We start from the raw sequence: 23,945 nt of genomic DNA, 5'->3' as shown, positions 1-23,945 counted from the left end.
GGTATCTGTTCTTTCAGACATGTCTGAAAGAACAGATACCATTGGTGATCTTGCAGCTCTCGAAGAATGAAATTACAATGAAACCCAGACCATTAGCTGCTTACAGGCGTTGATAAATATCAACGGGGACAGTTGAAAATGTGTGCCCTGACCGGGACTCAAACCCGGGATCTCCTGCTTACATGGTAGACATTCTATCTGACTGAGCCATCGAGGACAGAGAGGGTAGTGCGACTGCAGGGACTTACCTCTGGCACGCTCCTCGTGAGACCGACATTTCCAACTTATTGTCCACATACTACATTTGTAGTATCTCTGCCCACTATACTCATTACTCGAGGCAGTCAATCTATCGATTCCCGTAAGAGAGCAAAGTGAGTGCATCCGCACTGAAGAAGATCATTGAGCGGTAAGCCTTATCTATACGAAGATGGTATCTGTCCTATTGGACATTTTCAACAGTCCCTGTTGATATTTATCAATGCCTGCAAGCAGCTAATGGTCTGGGTTTCATTGTAATTCCATACTTTACAGTTAATACTTGTCAATGGTGAAACTTTCATCACTGTTAATAAAGGACAGAGGAATTAATTTCTGCGCATAACAGTTAGTTAGTCAGTTTCATATTTGATGGATCATTTGCACAATAAATCGTAATGATGTGGAATTAGTCATTTTACACTCACGTCACAAATTAATTTGTAAAGATGGCAATTTACATGTTTTTTTTTTTTTTTTTTAATTACGCAAATGTGAATTAGTAATTTCTATCCGCCACGTTTTACAAATTACAATAATATAGATACTTCTAAGGTACAGAAGGAGCAGTCAATATGAAGTAATGAGTACCATTTTTTCATCTGCTATTGTAAAAAAATTATGTAAATCACTGTGGCTTTTGAACCATGGTGGATTACTTACAACAAAACAGTTGTCATCTACCACATAACCTCTGGTGATCACCACATATTATTCTTACAAACCTTTTCTGGGCTATAAACACTTTCTTTCATATTTCACATGACATTATTAATTGAAAATATGCAAAATATGTCAACTTCCTGATTTGTCTCCTCCAAAGATTTATAATGGTTGTAAAGTAAAAATGTGGCCAAACTAGGTTGTTTTAGGAATTCCAAAATGTGCTTTTCCCAGTTTAAATTCCCATAAAAATTCCAACATATTTACTGCTGTAAAACACTTAAAATCAAATAATGTTTTATATATTGACAAGTGATAATACAGGAATAAAATTTTGAGCAAATACTACATCTATTACGTTCTTTTACACATTGGATAATAGTAACAGAAATGTGCTATCAAAACTGTAGAAGTTATGTCTTCAAACAGCAGAAAATATTATAGGTGCAAAAATAACTGATCGCAGAATATGAAAATTCTGGATTGGTATTTACTGATGTTGAATCCTAATTATGACGTTTGCCAAGAAGTGACACAGGGCATGACAAAAACTATGTACCATGGAAGCCATGTGTGATTTCAAGAAGACATATGGAAACACGTCAGGAAGGGTGGAGAACTATGCCCCTCACTGAGACAGGTTTAAAGGATAACATGAGAAGTGTACACACTCAACAAATTTTCCTCAATCTACATAATTTTTTATAAATATTGGAATCAGAGTATGGATATAATGTTAATTAATGAACAACTGATGTACTTTTGTCATTAATGCCATGTGACAAGCTTAAAAGGAATGGACACTTGACAACATTTATTAAAACATTCTTCTCTACTAGGATAAGACATTTTGCATTTTTGCAAATTTTGCCTCAAAATGCAAAATTATCTAATAGGTGCCATTTTATAGTAAATTCTACTAGAATGAACCATATTATCAGAGATAGTTTCAAGTAGTTTTATTTACTGCATATAAATATACATAAATGTAACGAGTTTTCTGCTATTGCATATCACCTAGTGAAGCCCAATTTGGAAAGATAATGTTTTTTAAAAAAGGTGCAACAACATATCAGTGGGTCTCATGCTGTAGCACAATGCCAATTGTGGGCAGTTAAATGGTCTGTATAAAATACATGCCATATAATGTTACACAGCACTCAGTCATGGAAGTTAGCGTCTTAGAATAATGAAACACATATGTTTGTCTGCTGCCTGAAGTTCAAAAATTGGTATAATGTCAACATATTTAATGTGGCAGTTTTAAGGAATGGATGTTTTGAACTCTGGTTGAGCCAAGTACTGGTGTAGAGGTCAGGTTTGAACTATCTCATTTACAACTCTGTCAATTGTTACTGACGTAACTGCACTGTAGCCATTACCTAATGCTTTGTGTTGTGAGTTGATCATCATTTTCTTTTCTTATTTTGAAATGAGTGAAAACTAATCCTGGTTCACCAAGGAGCTTCCTTAAGACCCTCACAACACCAGAAGGGATCAGTGATCCCTGTGATCATGTGTCAGTTGTACTTTAACAGAGATGCAGAACCTGGAGGTAGGCTGCCACCCTGCGAGAGGGATGCGGGACTTATTTCCCCGCACTGCTACTCATCTATCTGGTTACAGTAATTCCAGTTTGTTTACGCATGCAGACGGCTGCCAGTTTACAGTGTCCTTATTCTGTACTATAACGAGCAAAACACATAACTTTTCAATGCATTTCAAAAGTGCTGAAAATCTTCTCCTGACATGCAAACAGAGTTATTTTCAGTTCTACTTCTATGTTAAATGGCTTGCTCATCCTATCTGTGGTGTTGTCACATGTGTATCATGTGGCTATCAATCCACAAAAGGTCAGAAAACTGTTGAAGTTCATGAAAAACCAAACAGTCCAGTCAAAAAGCTCCAAAAGCATTAAGACTTCTTCTTCAGGCATCTAGCATGACAACCTTCTGCATTTTTCTGTCTAATCATTTAAAAAATAATAAATAAATAAATGCAAATGTCACCAAAAACAGATGGGAGTTTTGCCAAAAATAGGTCCCCTAATCATGCTTTATAAAAGAAATGAGAAAAAGGCAAGGGAAAGAAAGTAAAAGAAGCTACAGAATATGAGTTCTATTCTCCACTGAATCATTTCTTCAAGCTTATGAACTGAAATTAATAACTAGGGGCCAATCTGAAAATTAGTGTAGAGAAATAGGCAGTTTAAAAATTTTTTTTACAAGTTTCTCTGTCCCTTTACTTGCTAATTTTTCCAACACTGTTACTTTTAGACTACATATCGTCCTCTTTTTTAGTTGTTCAATTTGTTCTATTTTTAACTATGTGCATGTAACTTCCCTAGCTTGCTTTTTCCACTCTGCTATCCATCTGATACTTTGTCATAACTTTTTCTTTGTCATTATTACCAACTTTATTCTTCATTCAGCCCTTCAACTCGAAAATTTTGCAAGTATCTGTTGCCTTCAATTATCTATACAGTTTGTTCATTGGGTTGTTGTTATTTTTGGTCAATTTAGTGCCCATTACTAATTGCAATTGTTGGACAACTACTATGTTGCATTAGCAGGTTCCAAAACAGAAGTTGCTACTCGCAAAAAATTAAGAATTAACTACAATGTTTAGAATTGGTCTTTGCTTTCTTTTTTGATATGACTATTTCTGCAGTGAGGTCATTAGAAAAAAAGATACAGTCGAAACCAAAACAATGTACTAATTGGAAGATCATTCTGTGATCTGACACACTGACTGCTGCATGCCTAGTAATTGTGTGAGGCTCTCTGGTGGCCACATGATAGTCAGGATGTTAAGGAAGTAACAAAGTATGGAGGCTGGATAAAAATATGGAAACATTGCCAGAAATGCATTCTTGAACATAAATACAGTGGTAACTAAGCTCACAGATAGTGATATTGTATTTGATTGTTGCAAGTGCCAACATGGTCAAAACAGAATAGTTGTGAATGTATTATGCCGGAGCTAACTGTATTCAAAGGTGGGCAAATTGTGGGTGCTTGTATGGTGGATGCTTCCACAGCCCAGATAGCCAAAGTATTTGGTATTTCAAGAGGCACCACATCAAACATTTGTATTGCATACAGGGAAAGCAGAAAAACATTATCTGCTCAGACAGAGCACAGATGAAAGTGTGTGTTGAGTGATCATCATCACAGATGGTCATTGGAGAAAATGACAGCTGCAAAAGTCCCTGCAAAACTAAATGTTGCACTTGCAAATCCTGTCAGCACAAAAACGACATGAAGGGAGCTCCATTAAGTTGAGAACTGAAGGGCAAGTTGGGATTCCAAAACCATTCCAAAACCACACATCTGTGATGCAAGAGACCAAAATCCACATTTTTTTTATACAACTGAGTTGGTAATTTTGAGATATGTCCTGCCACAAATTTTATAAAGGTGACATATAAAAAGTTATTATATCCCAGAGAATTGATGGTTATCCACTCATATTTGTTGTAAGAAGAAAATTTCCTCATTTATGCATACACTGTTTGAGAATGAGAGCATATAGCATCCAGCTGCAAAATTTACATAATTTATAATTTCAAAATTTTTCTCACTGACACCCTGCCACAAAATGGCGAAAGGGAAAAAGGTTATCGCTTACTACATTTTTGCTGTACATACCGTAAAAAAATCAGGCATGGCATTTTAAGGTATTATTCTGTCACTACTAACTCTATTCACAACATATTTTACACACAGTATCCACATATACCATTAAATGTGCTGGCAAATTTATATCACTGTATGACACATGGTTCAGGAGCTATGATGTCATACACATTGAGAAGCTTGAGAAACTACATTTTGTTTTATTACTTCTTTACTACTAAAGCCATTCACAACAAATTTTGCAAACGTATTTAAAAAAACTATATAAAACATATACTATCGCAGGGAGAGCCACCTACAAAACAAAACATCATATACCAATTATTACGTAAACAATGTTCAGCCTTTTAAATCGGCATGACTACCACCAAATTATCAATTAGGATGAATGGGCTCAAGCAGAGGGTCTATACTGGCAACTCGCAATATCCTGTTGCAGTGCATGCTCTACAACATGACATTTGTGACCTCAGTGCTGTTTCACCAGACGTGCCATCTGGATTCTTCCCGCAGACACCAGTTTCTCAGAACTCTGCAGGTGAGAATTAGAATTACAACATGTCCTTGATTCTCACCACCCACCTGTCCTTAATGTGCATTAACTTCTTCCATCTCAGCTTTTCTGCACTGCAACTACTCTTTGCTTCACTCCGTTTTAGTTTTCTATATCTTTCACTGTCTTTCCCGTCTATTTTTCACCGCCCCCTCCCATGTCTGTTACGTACAATGCACTCAGCTTGTGCACAATGTTTTAGTAGCAATCTCTGTCTTTCATATTACCCTGTCTTCCACCTTTAAGCTCTCAGGTTTTCAAATCTTTTCCGATGAAGTCCCCAACAATCAGTCTTTTCTTCTCATCCCGTATGGTAAGTCTCCCCTAACCTGCAGATCTTGGTGACTTTCCCAGACATCTACAATCATTTTCCTTCATGTTTCTTCCTTCCCCTTCAACCCTTCTGCCTGAAGGAGGAGCTACTGGCTTGGAAAGCCTGCCAATCATAACAGTCTTCTATGTGTGTGTATTGCTGCCACTTTGTGGGCAATTTTTTTATCTATCCAATTAAATAATTTTTTCAATAACTGATTGTGTTTGTTGTTATATAAGACCATGGGTGTATTACAATGCTCTGTGTCCAAATTTCAAATCAATCAGTCCAGGACCTTTCGAGATCTGCTATTAAGAACAAACAAATAGAAAATTCAAATGTTTCCAATCACATCCCAATGATTCCAACAGATATTCCATTTCAGTTCAAATGCTTGCAACTTCTGGTGTGACTCGCATTTGCAATGACCATCAACAACACCCAATGACAATCATTACAACCCTGTGGAGTAAAGTTGGAAAATCCATTTTCTCACATGGACAACTGTACATGGCTTTCTCATGCATTGGAAATTGTCTACCTAATTTTTGTATGCACCAGATGGAAAAAAACAAAAATATCATGTATCCAAAAGCACGTCAATAAACAGATTATAAAACGAAACACTTTCTTTTTTTTCCTGTGGCACTGCAACAGGTGCTTGGTACAGCTAGTATAGTACAGATACACTATAAAAAATGCAACAAGAGTTTTACCCAAAAAAGTCATACAGCAATTGTTAAAGGCATAGGATTGGCTCACTGACACATAGTGTTACTTTTTTATTTTGGCTAAACACGAGGCTTAGTGGAATCATTTCTGTAAGTGTATGAGAATTCTGTACTGTAATGTATAAAATAATTAGACATTTCTGCTTGCAACAAAGCACAGGAATGATCACAACAACATCTCTATCCTCCAACATTCTGGACCACAAAATTATTGAAGTCAGCACTAGACTGCTCAATGTTATTGACTGTCTAGAGCTCTTTAGCAATGAAATCAATAGGAAGCACAGGGAAGATAAAGCAAAATGACTGCAGGCAAGATAACAGGGGAAAGTGCGCATTGAGGTTTCCTACGGCGGGAACAAACTGTTTCCTGACTTGATGCAAGAAGAAATGGGTGTCAATTTAGAAGATGTCAAAGATTCAGCTTTAGAGTCAGAGTTTGACAGAGCTTATGAAGGCTTGCAAACCGAGAAGGCAAACGAGATAGAGTCCATTCCACCAGAATATCTGAAATCATTGGAGGATAAACAGTTATTTAAGTTAGTGCGTAAAATCTTTGAAACTGGAGATACACTGTTGGTCTTTTCATAGTAAATCATCCAGAAAATCCTGAAGATAGTGAACAAGGGTTAAGTATGAGAACTTTATGAGATAATTTCACTGCTTCACTCACTTTTTATTAACATTTATTAGCATAGCACTTTTTGGCAGAATGCAGCATTACAGTTACATGTACATTAGTCTGAAGTGAGATGAGGAGTATATGCTGGGTATGGCAGTGAGGTTGTGTTCTGAAATTTAACCATATACAGAATGATTCATTTAGTTCATTTTTGATGGAGATTTATTTGTCTGGCATGCAGAGCACGTTAATAACCAAAACACTATCACTTAACACTTTCACATTTATATTTTTACATTCCAAACACTCTTTTAAGTGATAAGATAAACTTATTTCAGTTGCTAGGGTAGTACAAACAATGAAAATACATATCATGGTACATATTAAGGAGTACAAGAAACTGTGTTCACAACTTCATTAATTCAATTGTTAAAAAACTGGAGTAAATTGTGTTGATGTAAAACTGACCAAAACACAACACTGTGACACATTCAGAGTGTAAGACAACCTTATGACCATCAACAGACACTAATGAATGGCAAAAGACTCTACTCTAATTATATTACAAAAATCAGCATGTTTTAATACTGACCCTGTATAAATCACCTGCAGTCAAGTTATCCATGAATAATCAAATATTTGAATTAGAAAGAAGATCCAAGGATATAAAAATGTATCAAGACCCAAGTTTACACAACACTTTTTTACGCATTTGTTCAATAATATCAATGAAATATTTTCAAAACTCATCATTCAGTAGATAGGAAAGAATTTGTGCGGACTTAGTAAATAAAAAATATTATTGACATTCAATAGTCACTGGAGCTGAATGGACAGCAAGTGTAGATTAGCAGAAAAGCCTCTGAACAATGTGAAAATTAATTTTATACTTTATAGTGCAATCAATATCAAATGAGTAAAATGTGCACAATGTGTATAAATGGAAAAATAATAATATATTCTTATGTAAATATTTTTTATTATACAGTGATGACAAAAAAGGTTTGATGATAGTTCTTCACAATATATCTTGAAAGGGTGTATCTTGGAATGCATACATACTCATTACAATTGTAAGCCATTAAAAAAATAAAAAAAAAAAGTAAAGCCAGCAGTATACCTTCATAACTATTTGAGGGAAGTTAACAGTTCTCAAACTTTTACAATTGATTTCCCACTGATGAACTGTCTTTGTGAATCTACAATAAAGATAAGATAAGAATAAGAACATACATAGCAATAGAAGATTCCTACAAAACTAAATTGACACACTACATTAGATACTTATGTATCCATATCACACATCTATAATTAGGCAACCACTTCATTTTCAACAATGCCTGGAATGTTGGCCCATTGAAATGATGCCGTGTCTTTTGTTTGATGTCACCATTCTTCCATACTTTTGGTATCTTCCTCTATATACTCCCCCTTCCCCTTCTTTCATATCTATTCAACTTACAAAGTCTCTGGCTTCCGTATGTAATGTAGTCCAGGACAAAAGAAATGACAGTTTTCAGTTGATCACTTTCAAGCACTAGTGACAGTGCCCTAAATGAACTCAATTTTACTGATAATCAGAGATTCGCTGAGATTTATGTGTAATTCTGAAACATGCTTGTGTAGTTCAGATGGAAGGCTAGCTCTAAGCTTTCTGTATATATATTTGGTACACTAGCAGAAGTCGGTTTCTACAAGTTTCCATTTCTCCCAGAAAAAGAAAAATGGTAACTGGTACTGGCTAACTGGTTAATTCCGAGAAATAAGAGATAAATTTTTTAGTTATACCAAAACTCCCCACTGATGGAGGATTGAGTTTGAAGTTCCCGTAAAATTATGTATAAATGTTAAGGAAAAACAGTGAGAAAAGACTGAAATGGTCTAACTGCAGACCAAGAAAAGAAGCATCACCACTCATGTCACATAAGGAACATTAAGCATTGAACAAAACAATTTCTACCCAATCAACAATATGTTCTTTCTAAAATAAGGTGGGTTTGCTGGAATGAAACATGTTTCTAAGCACAATATCTGCCAAATATTTTACCTATTTATAATTTTCCTTTTTAATTTTATTTTCAGTTATTTTCTAAATCCACATAGTAGAAATATTCAAAAACACAAGTGCTTTGTGTAAATAAATATATAAATTGCATCAAAAGAGAAATTCAGTTGAAAAAGCTAAAAAACTATAAGGAAATGGAGTGGCTGGCTATTTACCAACAGGGCACGAAATTATGCATTTAAAAGTAGAAAAAAAGCTAGTTTTAGTTTTCCTTTTTTTCTACTTTTTAAATGTGTAAACTAGCAGTGTTTGGAATTTTATCTCCTGAAAGTTAGTTCCAGCCTCCCATTTTGCCTTCTTAAAACTATACACAGGAATTTTTGCCCGTGTGTGTGTGTGTGTGTGTGTGTGTGTGTGTGTGTGTGTGTGTGTCCATTCTGAACTGAAGAATAACGAGATTTTAAGATAAGCTAGAATGTTTTGTTAATTATGCATATCAACCTTGAAGGTAATTGGTTATCTTAACTCATTTCATTGCTGAAATATAAAATCAAATTGTGGCTTCTGACTTTGTCAAGACGAAGAGTAGCTCAAAATGTGTGCTGATAATACCCTGTATGTGAATTCTTGGTGTTCCTGTAGATGACGTCTGGTATAAAGTGCCAGCTATAAGGGATGCGGTTGAGAATAATAACGTGTATTAACAACTAGTTCCAAATGTCATTTAACAGAGTACTGCAGCTTATCAGATGTTCCCCATTCACTAACTCCCAAGGTTGGTCTAAAATACATATTGGCATTGATGTCACTCAGAAAATGAACAATTTGGTTTTTGTTGGATGCATACAATAAAGTTCTGACACAAAAGCTCATCATGTAAAAGCACTATGTTTAGAATAACGCAGTATTGCAAATTGCAGTGTGCCATATCTCGGTGAAAGTCATTAATCACAGTGGATACATAATCAATTCTGATGGACCATACTATCAGTCAACGAACAAAATTATGCAAATTCATACATTGACTTCCTAGCGTTTGCAGCTTTATCTTAATTTACACTCTGTAGAATAAGTTGTAAATATTATTTAATAAAAGTTATCTGCTAAAGTGAGCCATACTTCTTTTAAGCAAAGGCAGGGAACTGGGGGGAGGGGGAATTAAAAGAAGGAAAGAGAAAGTCAAGTAGATCTCATCCATTTTTTTTGTCATGTGTGGCATACATCCTAAACCTACATGAAATAAACACACGGCCTACAAGTAGCAAAAAATCACAGAAATTAAATTTATAATGATGAGAACATAACATACTTTTGTACTAGGAAAAAAAAATCACTTGAGAAAACAAAATGATGAGAAAGGACACTAAGGCAGTACTTACATTCACCAGGCGAAATTTTTATTAGTGCTGATGATGAGCGCTTCTAAAAGTAGCGTAAACTATTATATCTTTCAAATCGATTACAGGGATGGTTCAGGAAATGTTAAAGAGCAAGGTCGGGTCATTCAAACCCTAAGATGAGAAGGACCCACCAATTATGAGGACAAGGGGAGGCAAAGACTGAACTGTTGACAAAGCTTGTTACTCTGAACAATGAAATTTACACTACTCTCAATTATAATCAATTCTGCTACTTGACTAACTCAACCTGCCAACTCTGTGACAATATTGATTCCATATTATGTAGTTTTTCACACTCAGAGAAAGTTCTGGTAGTTATATCTAACTACAATATGTTTGAAAGCGAAACTTGAAACATTTCCAGCAAGAAATAGGCCACAAGAGCTGTGTCTCCGCTTGCCCTCAATATATTTGGGGCTGTCCAATCCTGGGGTCTGAGTGTCCTGTTCTTTCTTTTTAACCTTTTCTAACCTACCCTCTTTCCTCTGTAAGGAAGTAACTAATGGTTCCGAAAGCTATGAGCGTTTATAGAATATTGTATGATCAAACTGGCAACATAGCTTGTCATTTTGAATAAATAATAATGGTCACCACTGACTATTGTTAATATTTAAGTATAATTTGTGGAAGTGGATTGGTATTCAGCCTTCAATAGCAAAGTTAATGGTTTTAATTCACTGTTCTCAAGTCAGACAACTGTACGATTTGGTTACCTCAACCTGGTACCTTTGTGACAGTAGTGCTTCTGTATTATACAGTTTTTCCTCACCAGAGAAGTTTATGTTGCTAATACTTAACAACCATGAATTTTAAAGTTAAACATAAGCCTTTACAATGCCACAAGAAAGTACTAAATTTGAATCTAATTTTTGTTCTTTTGCCAGTGACATAAAATTATAACTTAGAATATTTTGACAAGTGCTCACAGTGGCAAATATACAAAAATTATATATATATTAATAACTCACTCCTGGCATAAACAGGACCAACATAGGAGGACTGAAGATAGAGCCCCAGAAGAATTTGTAGTATTGTATTTAGCTACAGCAAGATTTTATATACCTGCAGGCACAAAAAGTGGCTGGGAAGAATGAAAAGTTTGTTTCTTAATACGTGTAAAAGAATGAACACTTCCATCCAAATTCCGAGATGAAATTTGATAAGGAACATACTTTGCTGCTCGTGCTTGATTCTTTTCTTCAGATGTCATGTCCTTTCTCTTCTTTCTCTTGGAGTCTTCATCCTCAGAAGCAGAGCCACTCCTTTCCTTCTTGCTTGTTAGACTGTGTTTCTGGCAATAAGACTGGCAAGAGAAAAGGACAATGTAAGCATATCGGATGAGACTTTTTTAAACAAATATTCTGTAACACAGATGAATATGACATTTAAAGGGCACCATACAGTAGTAACCCAAATATGATTGTAATTACAAAAAATTCATAAAATAGGAAAGAATATTAAAATCTGGCAGCATTAAAAATTGAAACATTTTTACCTCCAGGGTTTTAAATGGTGTAGTGATATGTAAAACATGACTTTAAGCAAGACAGATCCACTTATCCTCTTCTACTCAATTCCATCTCTCACCTCAAAGTTGGTGAACCCTAGGAACCTGTGCAACACTTTGGAAGACCAGATACCCAACCCCAGTGGGAAACAGGGTCAGGGCATAAGAGAGAAGGAGAAATGGTCTTCCAAAGATTAGGGGTTTGAGCTATAGCCTAATAAGCCACACCCAGAAAAAAGTTTTACTACAAATGCTCAAGGACATATAGCTGGATGCACTTTTAAGGCAAAGACACGACAAACTAACAGGGAATATGAGAGCTGGGTCACGGAATGTACAGACATTGTATAGAATTTGAGTTCTTGGAAGCCTGAATGGAAACATGATAACCTACAAGGTGGATATCATGGAGTTGTAAGAGATAAGATGGACTGGTGTACTCCGTATTAAAGCGGCCATAACATTGAACACACATTTGGTGCGGGATTTATAGCCAGTCAACCGAACAATTAGTAATAAGATTTAAAGCAATAGGTCCAAGGACATGTTATGTACGAATAAAGGGGGAATTCAAACAATGGAAGTCCAGTATAATAGAACAATAATATTATGAAAAGGATAAGCTACTATTCATCAATAGAGAAGCAGTTGAGTCACAGAAAGACTTCAGCAGTCTTCATTGTGCCTGTCCATGACTCAGTGCCTCCAGTATGTGGTGAGCAGTGATCTACCCATTTCATTATAAAAGGGAAATTCTTTAACTATAGTCTCTTAAATGCACATTTCCTGACTAAGGAGAGGGCAGCAGAAGAGGAGGACACTTTTTATGGGGAACTGTAGCAAGCTTATTGATAGTGTCCAAAAAAAGTGATGTAATAATGGTGAAAGGATAGGGTCAGAGCAGGTATTCTCCACTACCATAAATGGGGTCATCAAACAACAACATTAGGAACCAAATTGACTGCATTTTAACAGCTACCAGGCTTGGGTCTGATGTACTGGACTGCCATAGTTTAAGAGGTGCTAATATGGACTTCAATAATTACCTCTTTACAGTAAAAATAAGAGTCAGAATTTCAAATGTACACAAAGTTAAAAGAGAAAGACAAAATAAGTATAATGTCTCAGAACATAAGGACCAATGGAAGGCTGAACCAATTTGGAAAACAGATTGAGAGGAATTCTCCAGAATTATATTCACAACATAAATGAGCAATGGAATAAAATCAGAAATGAAATACTTACTACTGCAGAAGAAGTGACTGGTATGGAGCAACAGACCAGAAAGATTGAATGGTATGATGAAGAGGGTCAGGAGGCAACAAGAGAAAAGAATGAAGTAAATAAAAGGACACAGGCCAAAACAACAAGAATGCTGGTGGATGACTACAGAGAAAAAAAAGGTGTGCCGAATAGTGGATTTTTAATGTAAGGAAGAAAAGCCTTTTCCAAAGTCAGTTGCAGGATACTAAATTACTGAACAACCCTAATGAAAGCAGGAAATTCTATGGAAGCATCAATAACACTGGAAGGGGCTTTCAACCAAAAACAACACGATGCAAAGGGAAAAATGGTGAACTAATAGCATTACAGGAAGGGGTATTAATCGCTAGGCGCAGTACTTTAGGAATTACTATACTCAGATAATACTGAAACATAGGAACTAACTTAAACCCAACAGATGGAAGAAGAGGAATATGGAAGGGGGGAAGATTGGTGTTTAACATCCCGTTGATAGATAGGTCTTTTAAAGTCTGAGTACAAGCTCGGATTAGGAAAGAAATAGGCTGTGCCCTTTTTGAAGGAACCATCCTGGCATTTGGCTCAGGCAATTTAAGGAAATCATGGAAAACCTAAATCTGGATGACTGGACAGGGATTCAAACCGCCGTTCTCCTGAATGTGCATCCAGTGTGCTAACCAATGCGTCATCTTGCTCAGTAAGAGAAAAATTGGATGCCTTCGATGCAAGAGGCTCAGCAAGCAATAAAAAAACTAACCAACAATAAGTCAACTGACAATGACAACCTGCCAGCTGATGTCATCTAGACAGATGCCTGCATGCCTCAATCTCAGATATATGGACATACAGTGTCATCCCAAATGATAGGAATATGAGAGTAATATGTGTTATATATAAGAAAGGGACATCCTGGAATGTACACACTATATGATTAAATTAATGAACACCATACATAAAATATTCTCCTCCCTACTTTGTACCTGTGGAAAACCTTTAGATGAAAAAGGAATCAGGAGATATCAGGCAAGCTTTAGGCCTGGCAAATAAACTACTGACCAAATATCCACCCTAAGGCAATTACTGGAAAAAGCAAGGGAATACAATATTGAAACACACCATACATTTGTTGATTCTAAAGCAGCATATAAAAATAAGCTTGCTGAAGCCATGAATGAGCTCTGCATACCACAACAGTCATTACACTTCATAAGTTTGACTATGGAAAAATTCTGTAATTTGATACATAAAAAATCTAATCAATAAGCATAGGAAGGAGAACACACATATGAAAAGTGGTTTTACTGATTGTTGGGGACTGCAGCAGAAGAGACTTAAAAAACTGAGAGCTTAAAGGAAGAAGACAGGGAAATATGCAAGACAGACATTACTGCTAAAACATTGTGCATGAGTTAATAACAGTGAAAAGCTAAATGCATTGTATGTAACAGAGGTGGAACGGGGATGGTGAAAAACAGATAGGATGAAAGATGTAGAAAACTAAAATGGAGTGAAGAAGGGAGTAGTTACTGAGAAGAAATGCTGGGATGGAAAAACTTAATGTAAATTAAGACCAGGTGGGTAGCGAGAACCAAGGATGTTACAGTGCTTGTTCCCACCTGCAGAGTTCTGAGAAACCGATGTCTGGGGCAGAATCCAGTTGGTGCATGTGGTGAAACAGTCACCAATTATGTGTTGTAGAGCATGCTTTGCAACAGGATATTGTGTGTTAACACTACACACCTTCTGCCTATGCCCATTCATCCTAACTGATAACATGGTGGTAGTCATGCCGATGTGAAAGGCCAAACAGTGCTTGAATAACAGCTAGTATATGACGTGTCATTTCATAGTTGGCTCTCCCTTTTATAGTACATGTTTTGCCAGTTACAGGGCTGGTATAGGTGGTGGTAGAAGGGTGCATTGGACAAGTCTTACAATGGGGACGGTCACAGGGGTATGATACAGAGGGTAGGGAGATGGCTGCCTGTTTCACCACATACACCATCTGGATTCTGCCCCATACACCGGTTTCTCAGAACTCTGCAGGTGGGAACAAGCACTATAACATGTCCTTGGTTTTTGCTACCCACCTGGTCTTAATTTACATTTTTCCATCCCAGCATTTCTTCACTCCATTTTAGTTTTCTACATTTTCATCCTATCTGTTTTTCACCATCCCCCTTCCACCTCTGTTACATACAATGCATTTAGCTTTTCACTGTTATTAACTCATGCACAATGTTTTAGCAGTAATGTCTGTCTTGCATATTGCCCTGTCTTCTTCCTTTAAGCTTTCATGTTTTTAAGTCTCATCTAGTGCAGTCCCCAACAATCAGTCTTAGCTTCTCATCCCATCCGGTACGTCTCCCTTGACCTGGGGTTGTGGGTGACTTTCCTGAACTCCATCCCTTTTCCTAAACCTCTCCAGCCCTTTTCCTTCACCCCTCTTTCTTCCCTTTCAACCCTTCTGCCGGAAGAAAGAGCCACCGGCTCTAAACACTTGCATAAGTATAACCTTTTTATATGTGTGTTCTCCTGCCTCTGCTTGGTGAGTAGATTTTTTAGCTGTCCAATTATGCTATACTGTCAAAGTTGACTATTTTCCTGACTATGGAAATAGTAGTATGTACAGTATGGATACAACAAAATTAAACATCAAGGTTTCAGACTATGGACTGAGGCAAGGGGATGCACTCTCATGTATGCTTTTTAACACAGCACTAGAAGGAGTAATAAGGTCGACTCAAATCAACACAAAAGGCAGAATATAAAACAGAATGGTGCAGGTTCTGACCTATGCAGATGATGTGGATATTATTATAAGAACAGGACTAGCTGCTAAAGGAACACATAGGTGGCAGAAACAATAGAAATGGGACTGCAAGTGAACATAAAAGTACCACCAAATACATGCGATTAATACAACCAGAACAGTAACTGTGTTCATAATAAGAATAAACCTGATGTAAACATTACACCATGTATTCTTCCACGTTTGCTTGAATCTCATTGGATTTCATTTCATGTGGAGCGGGAGCCAAGCGGTGTCCAGTACAGTCAATTATGATCATGAGGATATGTTTTATGCTGTGTTACACACACATAGACTGAGCAATAATGTGGGACAACAGCTTTACCGGCGCACTAAACTTGGACAGCACTAGCCAGCCAGCTGGTCCAACTAACCTGCAATAATGTGAACAGTGGCAGGTCAGACACAAAAAGAGACGAGCAGAGAAACAATACAGCTTCAAATGTCATTTAATTTTTGAAGAGAATGAAATAATAATCAGCAAAACTCCACCGCTACCACATGCTTCTTAGGTAAACAGACGAAAAGCATAAGATGCTCTATTCTAATTACAAACAAGAGTGATGAAAATTCCTAACGTAAACAAAGAGTACTTTTTCTGAGTGAGCTATGTGTGATGCAAAAGGACACTGCGGCATTTCACCATACTGTTGTATACTGAAGCCTCCAATGGTGTTAATTACAGTCAGACATCTGGTAATCTCTTAGCTCCTTCCTTATCAGAATCTGAGAAATATTTTTCAGTTCTGGACCTGTCATTGTTATGTTGACAATGAGTCGATCAACAACAGAATCCACGAAGCCATCCAAGTGCCGCATTTTCTCCTCTTCTTTTATGACGCACCATTCTATATCCTGCCAGTGTTCGGCGGTGACATGTGAAAAAGCTGCATGCATTAATTCCAGTATGTCTGGCAGCTTAACAGTCTTGTTATTTCTTACGACAAATCCCTTAACTTGGTTTCAGATCATTTGTGTTGGGTTCATTTTATAATGATACAGTGGCAAATGTAACAATGCAGCATTTGTTTGGTGTGTTCAAGGCTGTGAAAATGATTGTTTTTCATGTTTCTACGAATCTTATCATTCTGGTTTGTGTGAGACATCTGTGGTACAAAACAATGCACGTAGTCCTAAAAGATTAAATTGTTATGTTTTATTAATTTAAGCAACTGTTATTAACAATATTTCATAAAATATTGATAGTTAAGAATTTATATTTGAAATGAAAACAGGAATTTCATGTGCAATATGTAGTTAGACACAAGAAGGCGTGTATTATTCATAAAAAATAATGATCAACTTTACAATTACAAGATGTATGTATTTCAAACTGAACGTAAAAAAAGGATGACCAAGGCAAGACTTGACCCAGCGATCCATGTACTGCACCAGATTACCAATCTACTATGCTACCGATTCCACTATACACCCTGTGTGTGTCTGTATCTCAACTGTATCAAATACAGTCCCTTGAAAACTTCAAAGGCAATATTTTCTGTAAATTTATGGAAAACATTAAGACAACCTATTTCTCGGCACTTTTCAATCATATTCCACATGTGTGTTTCACTATGGAACAGGAAGCAGACTCAGCCATTTTCATCCTGCTTATTAACAGCGTGACAATCAAGAGCACAACAGTACAGAGACTGTGACTGCTCTTGATTTTTGAAATAAAAGCTACGTAGCTAAAGTGTGATTAAGAAAAACTTTGAAGGTTTGTTAATACATCAGAATATCTTAAAGTTCAATTAATGTAACTTGGTAATAACATATCTAATACATAAGTAGGACCTACTTCCAAGAGTGTAACAACACCAATGTATGTGTGCAATGGCATCTGACCAGTCATCACATTTGTGTTTATTTACATCTGGTTTGTTCGTATGATGAACAGAGTGTAAATATGATGCTAGAAATTCACCAAGTGCAAATAGAATCTGTTAGTGAATTTATCTATATGGGAGCAACGTAGCATCACAGAACGATGTTGCTGCCCAACAACCTGGAATATGTCCAGGAAAACAAAGTGTCAACTGCACAAAACTTTAATATGTCCAAGAGTAATATACTGCTCAAAATCCTGGACAGTGATGCAATAGTGTGAAGAGGTAATAGGAACAACTGAAAATCAACAGGTGGAAGAAGGGGAAAATGGAAGGAAGGAAGATTCGAGTTTAGCGTCCCATTCACAGCTGGGTCTTTAGAAACTGAGTACAATCTCAGATTAGGAAAAAGGGGACAGTAAATCGCCCATACCCTCTTCGAATGAACTATCTCAGCATTTACCTAGAGCGATTTAGGGAAATCACAGAAAACCTAAATCTGGATGGCTGGACAGGGATTTGTGCAAAATCTATGGAATGACTGGAGTATGGCACAGACAATATAATTTTGAACTTTATACACCGCATAAAGATATTGAAATCATAAAGTTCAATAAAATAAACTGCCTGAAGAGGATCGACCGCAATTTTTACCTCCACTGACAAAATACGAACTGAGCACCATTCAAAGCACTTGCAAATTTAAGAAAGGCGCATTCAAGTATGACCATGCGACAATACTGCTGCTGTCACTGAATCTGTCCAAGGAAGGGTCTTGAGAATAAGAAAGAGAGAATAGTGCATATACTGAAGCACTTACTTATTTTCCCTTTACTTAGCACACAACGGAATAAGGAAAAAAGTGGCTGATATTCATACGAATTACCCTCTACCATACACTGTACAATGGCCTGTGGAGAATATATGTAAATATCCAATGACAGGGGTTTGCCATATTTATCTGATGCTACTGCTAGTTTCTGCTAGTAAATTTTAGCTGTCATCATCACACTCACCCTGAGCTTCACACCATCATCTGCATTCTCATCCTCAATAATTGCCTTCATCTCCAGACTGTGCTTAAAAGCACAAGTCACATGGTAGGCTGTTTTGCAAGTTTTGATTGAGCACTGTATGCAAGCACCAACTCTCTCTCGACACAGTACACATATCAGGGCCCAGCGACTTTGCTGTAAAATGAAGAGAGTGAACCATGGTATGTCAAATAAAAAATTAATTACATCCTAAACATATTGCCTCCAACATTTGATGACAAAATATTAATGCTCTTTACTGCTGCTACTATCTCTTTGTTAAAGGCAGATATACAACTTAATCTCAACTGACTGCAGCATACAGTAAGCAGTTACAATTATTGAGATTATCAAGCAGCTCAATATGTTTACTTATTTTATTTTATTTTCATTTAACTACTCTAACCAACAACTTCAAATACGTGTAACAAACTTACTGGAATGACATAAAACATGACAATGGAGGAGTGAAAGTAAGCAATTTTCTCATGCATGAGCCACTCTGTATTGTCTATATATTGCAGGTTTATGCCATATGTAGACCATTTTGTACATATTCAGGCAAAAAATACTGTACATTTAGAATCCCAGAATATTGTTCTGTACATCACTAACTTTTGTACGGTATTATGAAAAGGATAGATTGCTACTTACCACATAGTGAAGATGGCGAGTCACAGACAGGCACAACAAAAAGACAACTAACAAATGAGATTTCACCTAGAAAGCTTTCTTCTACAGTAGACCACACACACATTCACACAAACACAACTGTCACATACATGACAACTGTCGCTGGCCACCTAGGCCAGACTGTGAACAACTGTGTTTGAGGGGAGAAGCAGTCTGGATGGTGGCGGTAAGGAGGAAGCTGAGGCGGGGAGGGGGGGAGATAGCAGGATAGGTGTGGGGGATGGTAAAGTGCTGCTTGTGGCAGCATGTAGGGATGTGGTGAGGACAGGGCAGCTATGTGTAGATGGGGTGGGGGAGTGGGGGGGGGGGGGGGGCAGGAGGGAATGGAGTGGAAAAGTAGAGAAGTAAACAGACTATGGTTGTGTAGGTGGAATATAGGGCTGTGCAGTGTAGGAGTGGGAGCAGGGAAGGGGATAGTTGGATGAAGGACAGCCATTAACAAAGGTTGAGACCAGGGGGTTACGGGAATATAGGATGTACTGTAGGGGGAATTCCCACCTATGTAGTTCAGAAAAGCTGGTGTTGGTAGGAGGGATCAAGATGGCACTGGCTCCCCTTCCCTGCTCCCACTCCAGCACTACATAACCTTTCTATTCCACCTAGCACATACAGTATTTTTACTTCTTTTCTGCTCCCCCCGCCACCACGACTGACCTCTCAATGCACCTGGCTGCCTTACTATGTCCGCACCACATCCATGCATGCTTTCGCAAGCAGCACTTCACTGCCACCACCCCTACCTTGCTATCCTTCCCCCTCCCCACCTCTGTCCCACCCTTCTCCTTACCTCCAACACCAATACTATTTTTCCATGCACAGTTGCTCACAGTCCAGCCTCGGCAACCAGAGACAGTGGTCATGTGTGTGAGAGTTGTGCTTGAATGAATGTGTGAGTGTGTTGTCTACTTTACAAGAAGGCCTTTTGGCCAAAAGTTCACTTGTTAGCAGTCTTTTCGTTGTGTCTGTCTGTGACTCAATGTTTCCACTACATGCTGAGCAGGAATCTATCCTTCCATAATACTGTCATTATACCATACTGGGTTTTCGATTGGTTGATTTTAACTTTTGTAGATTTTGATTAAGAAACTTAGAGCACCACTGTCTGTAACATTCAGTGTATATGAAGAACTATAAACAATGATTTTCAAACTTTTAATGATACGCATACTCAAAAACATTGAACATTTTGCTTTGTATGCTACCTTTCCATGTATTTTTGTGTCACTGTTAAAATGACATCCTACATGGCAAAGAACAATATAAACTGTGTTCTTTGTAAGTTATGCAATAGCTGATTTATAGAAAACTAATGACTTTTCTTGAGAATATCATTAATTAATACAAGGAAAAATGACACACTGAAATTCCAGTTAAAGGAATTCTATGTAAGGTGGCATTCGAACTACCAAATTATTACTAATAGTAAAATATTTCGGTATTTTATCATACTATTAATGGTACAAGTGTAGATCTAACAAGGATACAAGAGGAGTTGTCACATTCATAAAAAAATATAAATACAACAATAGAAATAAGTAAATTCTGCACAGATCAACGTATACAAATGTGCTTGTGAATTAACATTGGGGAATGTGATTCTTGTGACTGATACCATATACAGACCTCCACTGGGAAATCCTCATTAAAAAATTTTGATGGATTATTGTGCCGTCTTTCATACAAAAATTTGTTGATGGTGTCTGGCACAAAAATTGATCAAGAGGTGCTTTTGCCCACTTGTACTTTAGTATCCTTATAGGTAAGGTATTCATACAACAAGCAGGAGTTAAAAGGTTTGCATACAAATCCTGTGGTAGATGCACTGTCAGATCATAATACACTGTTAATCACATTATGTAACTTACCTCCAAGTATAGTTCAGAAATGTCCTAATAAAACAGTGAGGTTGATTGATGACAAAACTGCCGAATATTTTAAAGACTGCTAATATATATATATATATATATATATGGAAGCATTCCACATAGGAAAAATATATCTAAAAACAAAGATGATGTGACTTACCAAATGAAAGTGCTGGCAGGTTGACAGACACACAAACTAATACAAACATACACACAAAATTCAAGCTTTCGCAACAAACTGTTGCCTCATCAGGAAAGAAGGAAGGAGAGGGAAAGACGAAAGGATGTGGGTTTTAAGGGAGAGGGTAAGGAGTCATTCCAATCCCGGGAGCGGAAAGACTTACCTTAGGGGGAAAAAGGACGGGTATACACTCGTACACACACACATATCCATCCACACATATACAGACACAAGCAGACATATTTAAAGACAAAGAGTTTGTCTGCTTGTGTCTGTATATGTGTGTGTGTGTGCGCGAGTGTATACCCGTCCTATTTTCCCCCTAAGGTAAGTCTTTCCGCTCCCGGGATTGGAATGACTCCTTACCCTCTCCCTTAAAACCCACATCCTTTCGTCTTTCCCTCTCCTTCCTTCTTTCCTGATGAGGCAACAGTTTGTTGCGAAAGCTTGAATTTTGTGTGTATGTTTGTGTTTGTTTGTGTGTCTGTCGACCTGCCAGCACTTTCATTTGGTAAGTCACATCATCTTTGTTTTTATATATATATATATATGGTTATAATAGAGGGAATCATTCCACGTAGGAAAAATATATCTAAAAACAAAGATGATGTGACTTACCAAATGAAAGTGCTGGCAGGTCGACAGACACACAAACAAACACAAACATACACACAAAATTCAAGCTTTCGCAACAAACTGTTGCCTCATCAGGAAAGAGGGAAGGAGAGGGAAAGACGAAAGGATGTGGGTTTTAAGGGAGAGGGTAAGGAGTCATTCCAATCCTGGGAGCGGAAAGACTTACCTTAGGGGGAAAAAAGGACGGGTATACACTCGCGCACACACACACATATCCATCCACACATATACAGACACAAGCAGACATATTTAAAGACAAAGAGTTTGGGCAGAGATGTCAGTCGAGGCAGAAGTGCAGAGGCAAAGATGTTGTTGAATGACAGGTGAGGTATGAGTGGCGGCAACTTGAAATTAGCGGAGATTGAGGCCTGGTGGATAACGGGAAGAGAGGATATATTGAAGAGCAAGTTCCTATCTCCGGAGTTTGGATAGGTTGGTGTTAGTGGGAAGTATCCAGATAACCCGGACGATGTAACACTGTGCCAAGATGTGCTGGCCGTGCACCAAGGCATGTTTAGCCACAGGGTGATCCTCATTACCAACAAACACTGTCTGCCTGTGTCCATTCATGCGAATGGACAGTTTGTTGCTGGTCATTCCCACATAGAATGCGTCACAGTGTAGGCAGGTCAGTTGGTAGATCACATGGGTGCTTTCACACGTGGCTCTGCCTTTGATCGTGTACACCTTCCGGATTACAGGACTGGAGTAGGTGGTGGTGGGAGGGCGCATGGGACAGGTTTTACACCGGGGGCGGTTACAAGGGTAGGAACCAGAGGGTAGGGAAGGTGGTTTGGGGATTTCATAGGGATGAACTAAGAGGTTACGAAGGTTAGGTGGACGGCGGAAAGACACTCTTGGTGGAGTGGGGAGGATTTCATGAAGGATGGATCTCATTTCAGGGCAGGATTTGAGGAAGTCGTATCCCTGCTGGAGAGCCACATTCAGAATCTGATCCAGTCCGGGAAAGTATCCCGTCACAAGTGGGGCACTTTTGTGGTTCTTCTGTGGGAGGTTCTGGGTTTGAGAGGATGAGGAAGTGGCTCTGGTTATTTGCTTCTGTACCAGGTCGGGAGGGTAGTTGCGGGATGCGAAAGCTGTTGTCAGGTTGTTGGTGTAATGCTTCAGGGATTCCGGACTGGAGCAGATTCGTTTGCCACGAAGACCTAGGCTGTAGGGAAGGGACCGTTTGATGTGGAATGGGTGGCAGCTGTCTTAATGGAGGTACTGCTGCTTGTTGGTGGGTTTGATGTGGACGGACATGTGAAGCTGGCCATTGGACAGGTGGAGGTCAACATCAAGGAAAGTGGCATGGGATTTGGAGTAGGACCAGGTGAATCTGATGGAGCCAAAGGAGTTGAGGTTGGAGAGGAAATTCTGGAGTTCTTCTTCACTGTGAGTCCAGATCATGAAGATGTCATCAATAAATCTGTACCAAATTTTGGGTTGGCAGGCCTGGGTAACCAAGAAGGCTTCCTCTAAGCGACCCATGAATAGGTTGGCGTACAAAGGGGCCATCCTGGTACCCATGGCTGTTCCCTTTAATTGTTGGTATGTCTGGCCTTCAAAAGTGAGGAAGTTGTGGGTCAGGATGAAGCTGGCTAAGGTAATGAGGAAAGAGGTTTTAGGTAGGGTGGCAGGTGATCGGCGTGAAAGGAAGTGCTCCATCGCAGCGAGGCCCTGGACGTGCGGGATATTTGTGTATAAGGAAGTGGCATCAATGGTTACAAGGATGGTTTCTGGGGGTAACGGATTGGGTAAGGATTCCAGGCGTTCGAGAAAGTGGTTGGTGTCTTTGATGAAGGATGGGAGACTGCACGTAATGGGTTGAAGGTGTTGATCTACGTAGGCAGAGATACGTTCTGTGGGGGCTTGGTAACCAGCTACAATGGGGCGGCCAGGATGATTGGGTTTGTGAATTTTAGGAAGAAGGTAGAAGGTAGGGGTGCGGGGTGTCGGTGGG

At 38.1% G+C, this 23,945-nt stretch overlaps 1 protein-coding gene across 1 annotated transcript in view; it reads right to left on the bottom strand.

Annotated features, from left to right (window-relative positions):
* The window catches only part of LOC124613098 (PHD finger protein rhinoceros), a 246,420-nt gene that overhangs the window by 129,158 nt on the left and 93,317 nt on the right, over positions 1 to 23,945 (bottom strand). The window contains exons 9-10 of the mRNA XM_047141692.1: positions 18,590 to 18,763; positions 11,356 to 11,486 (exon numbers count right to left, since the gene is read on the bottom strand). Coding sequence (XP_046997648.1) covers positions 11,356 to 11,486; positions 18,590 to 18,763 — 305 coding nt within the window. The remainder of the gene's footprint in view (positions 1 to 11,355; positions 11,487 to 18,589; positions 18,764 to 23,945) is intronic.

Source organism: Schistocerca americana, chromosome 4 (genome assembly GCF_021461395.2).
Source record: "Schistocerca americana isolate TAMUIC-IGC-003095 chromosome 4, iqSchAmer2.1, whole genome shotgun sequence".
NCBI lineage: Eukaryota > Metazoa > Arthropoda > Insecta > Orthoptera > Acrididae > Schistocerca > Schistocerca americana.
The sequence above is the reverse complement of the archived record's forward strand: the minus strand, read 5'-3'. Positions and strand labels throughout refer to the sequence as shown.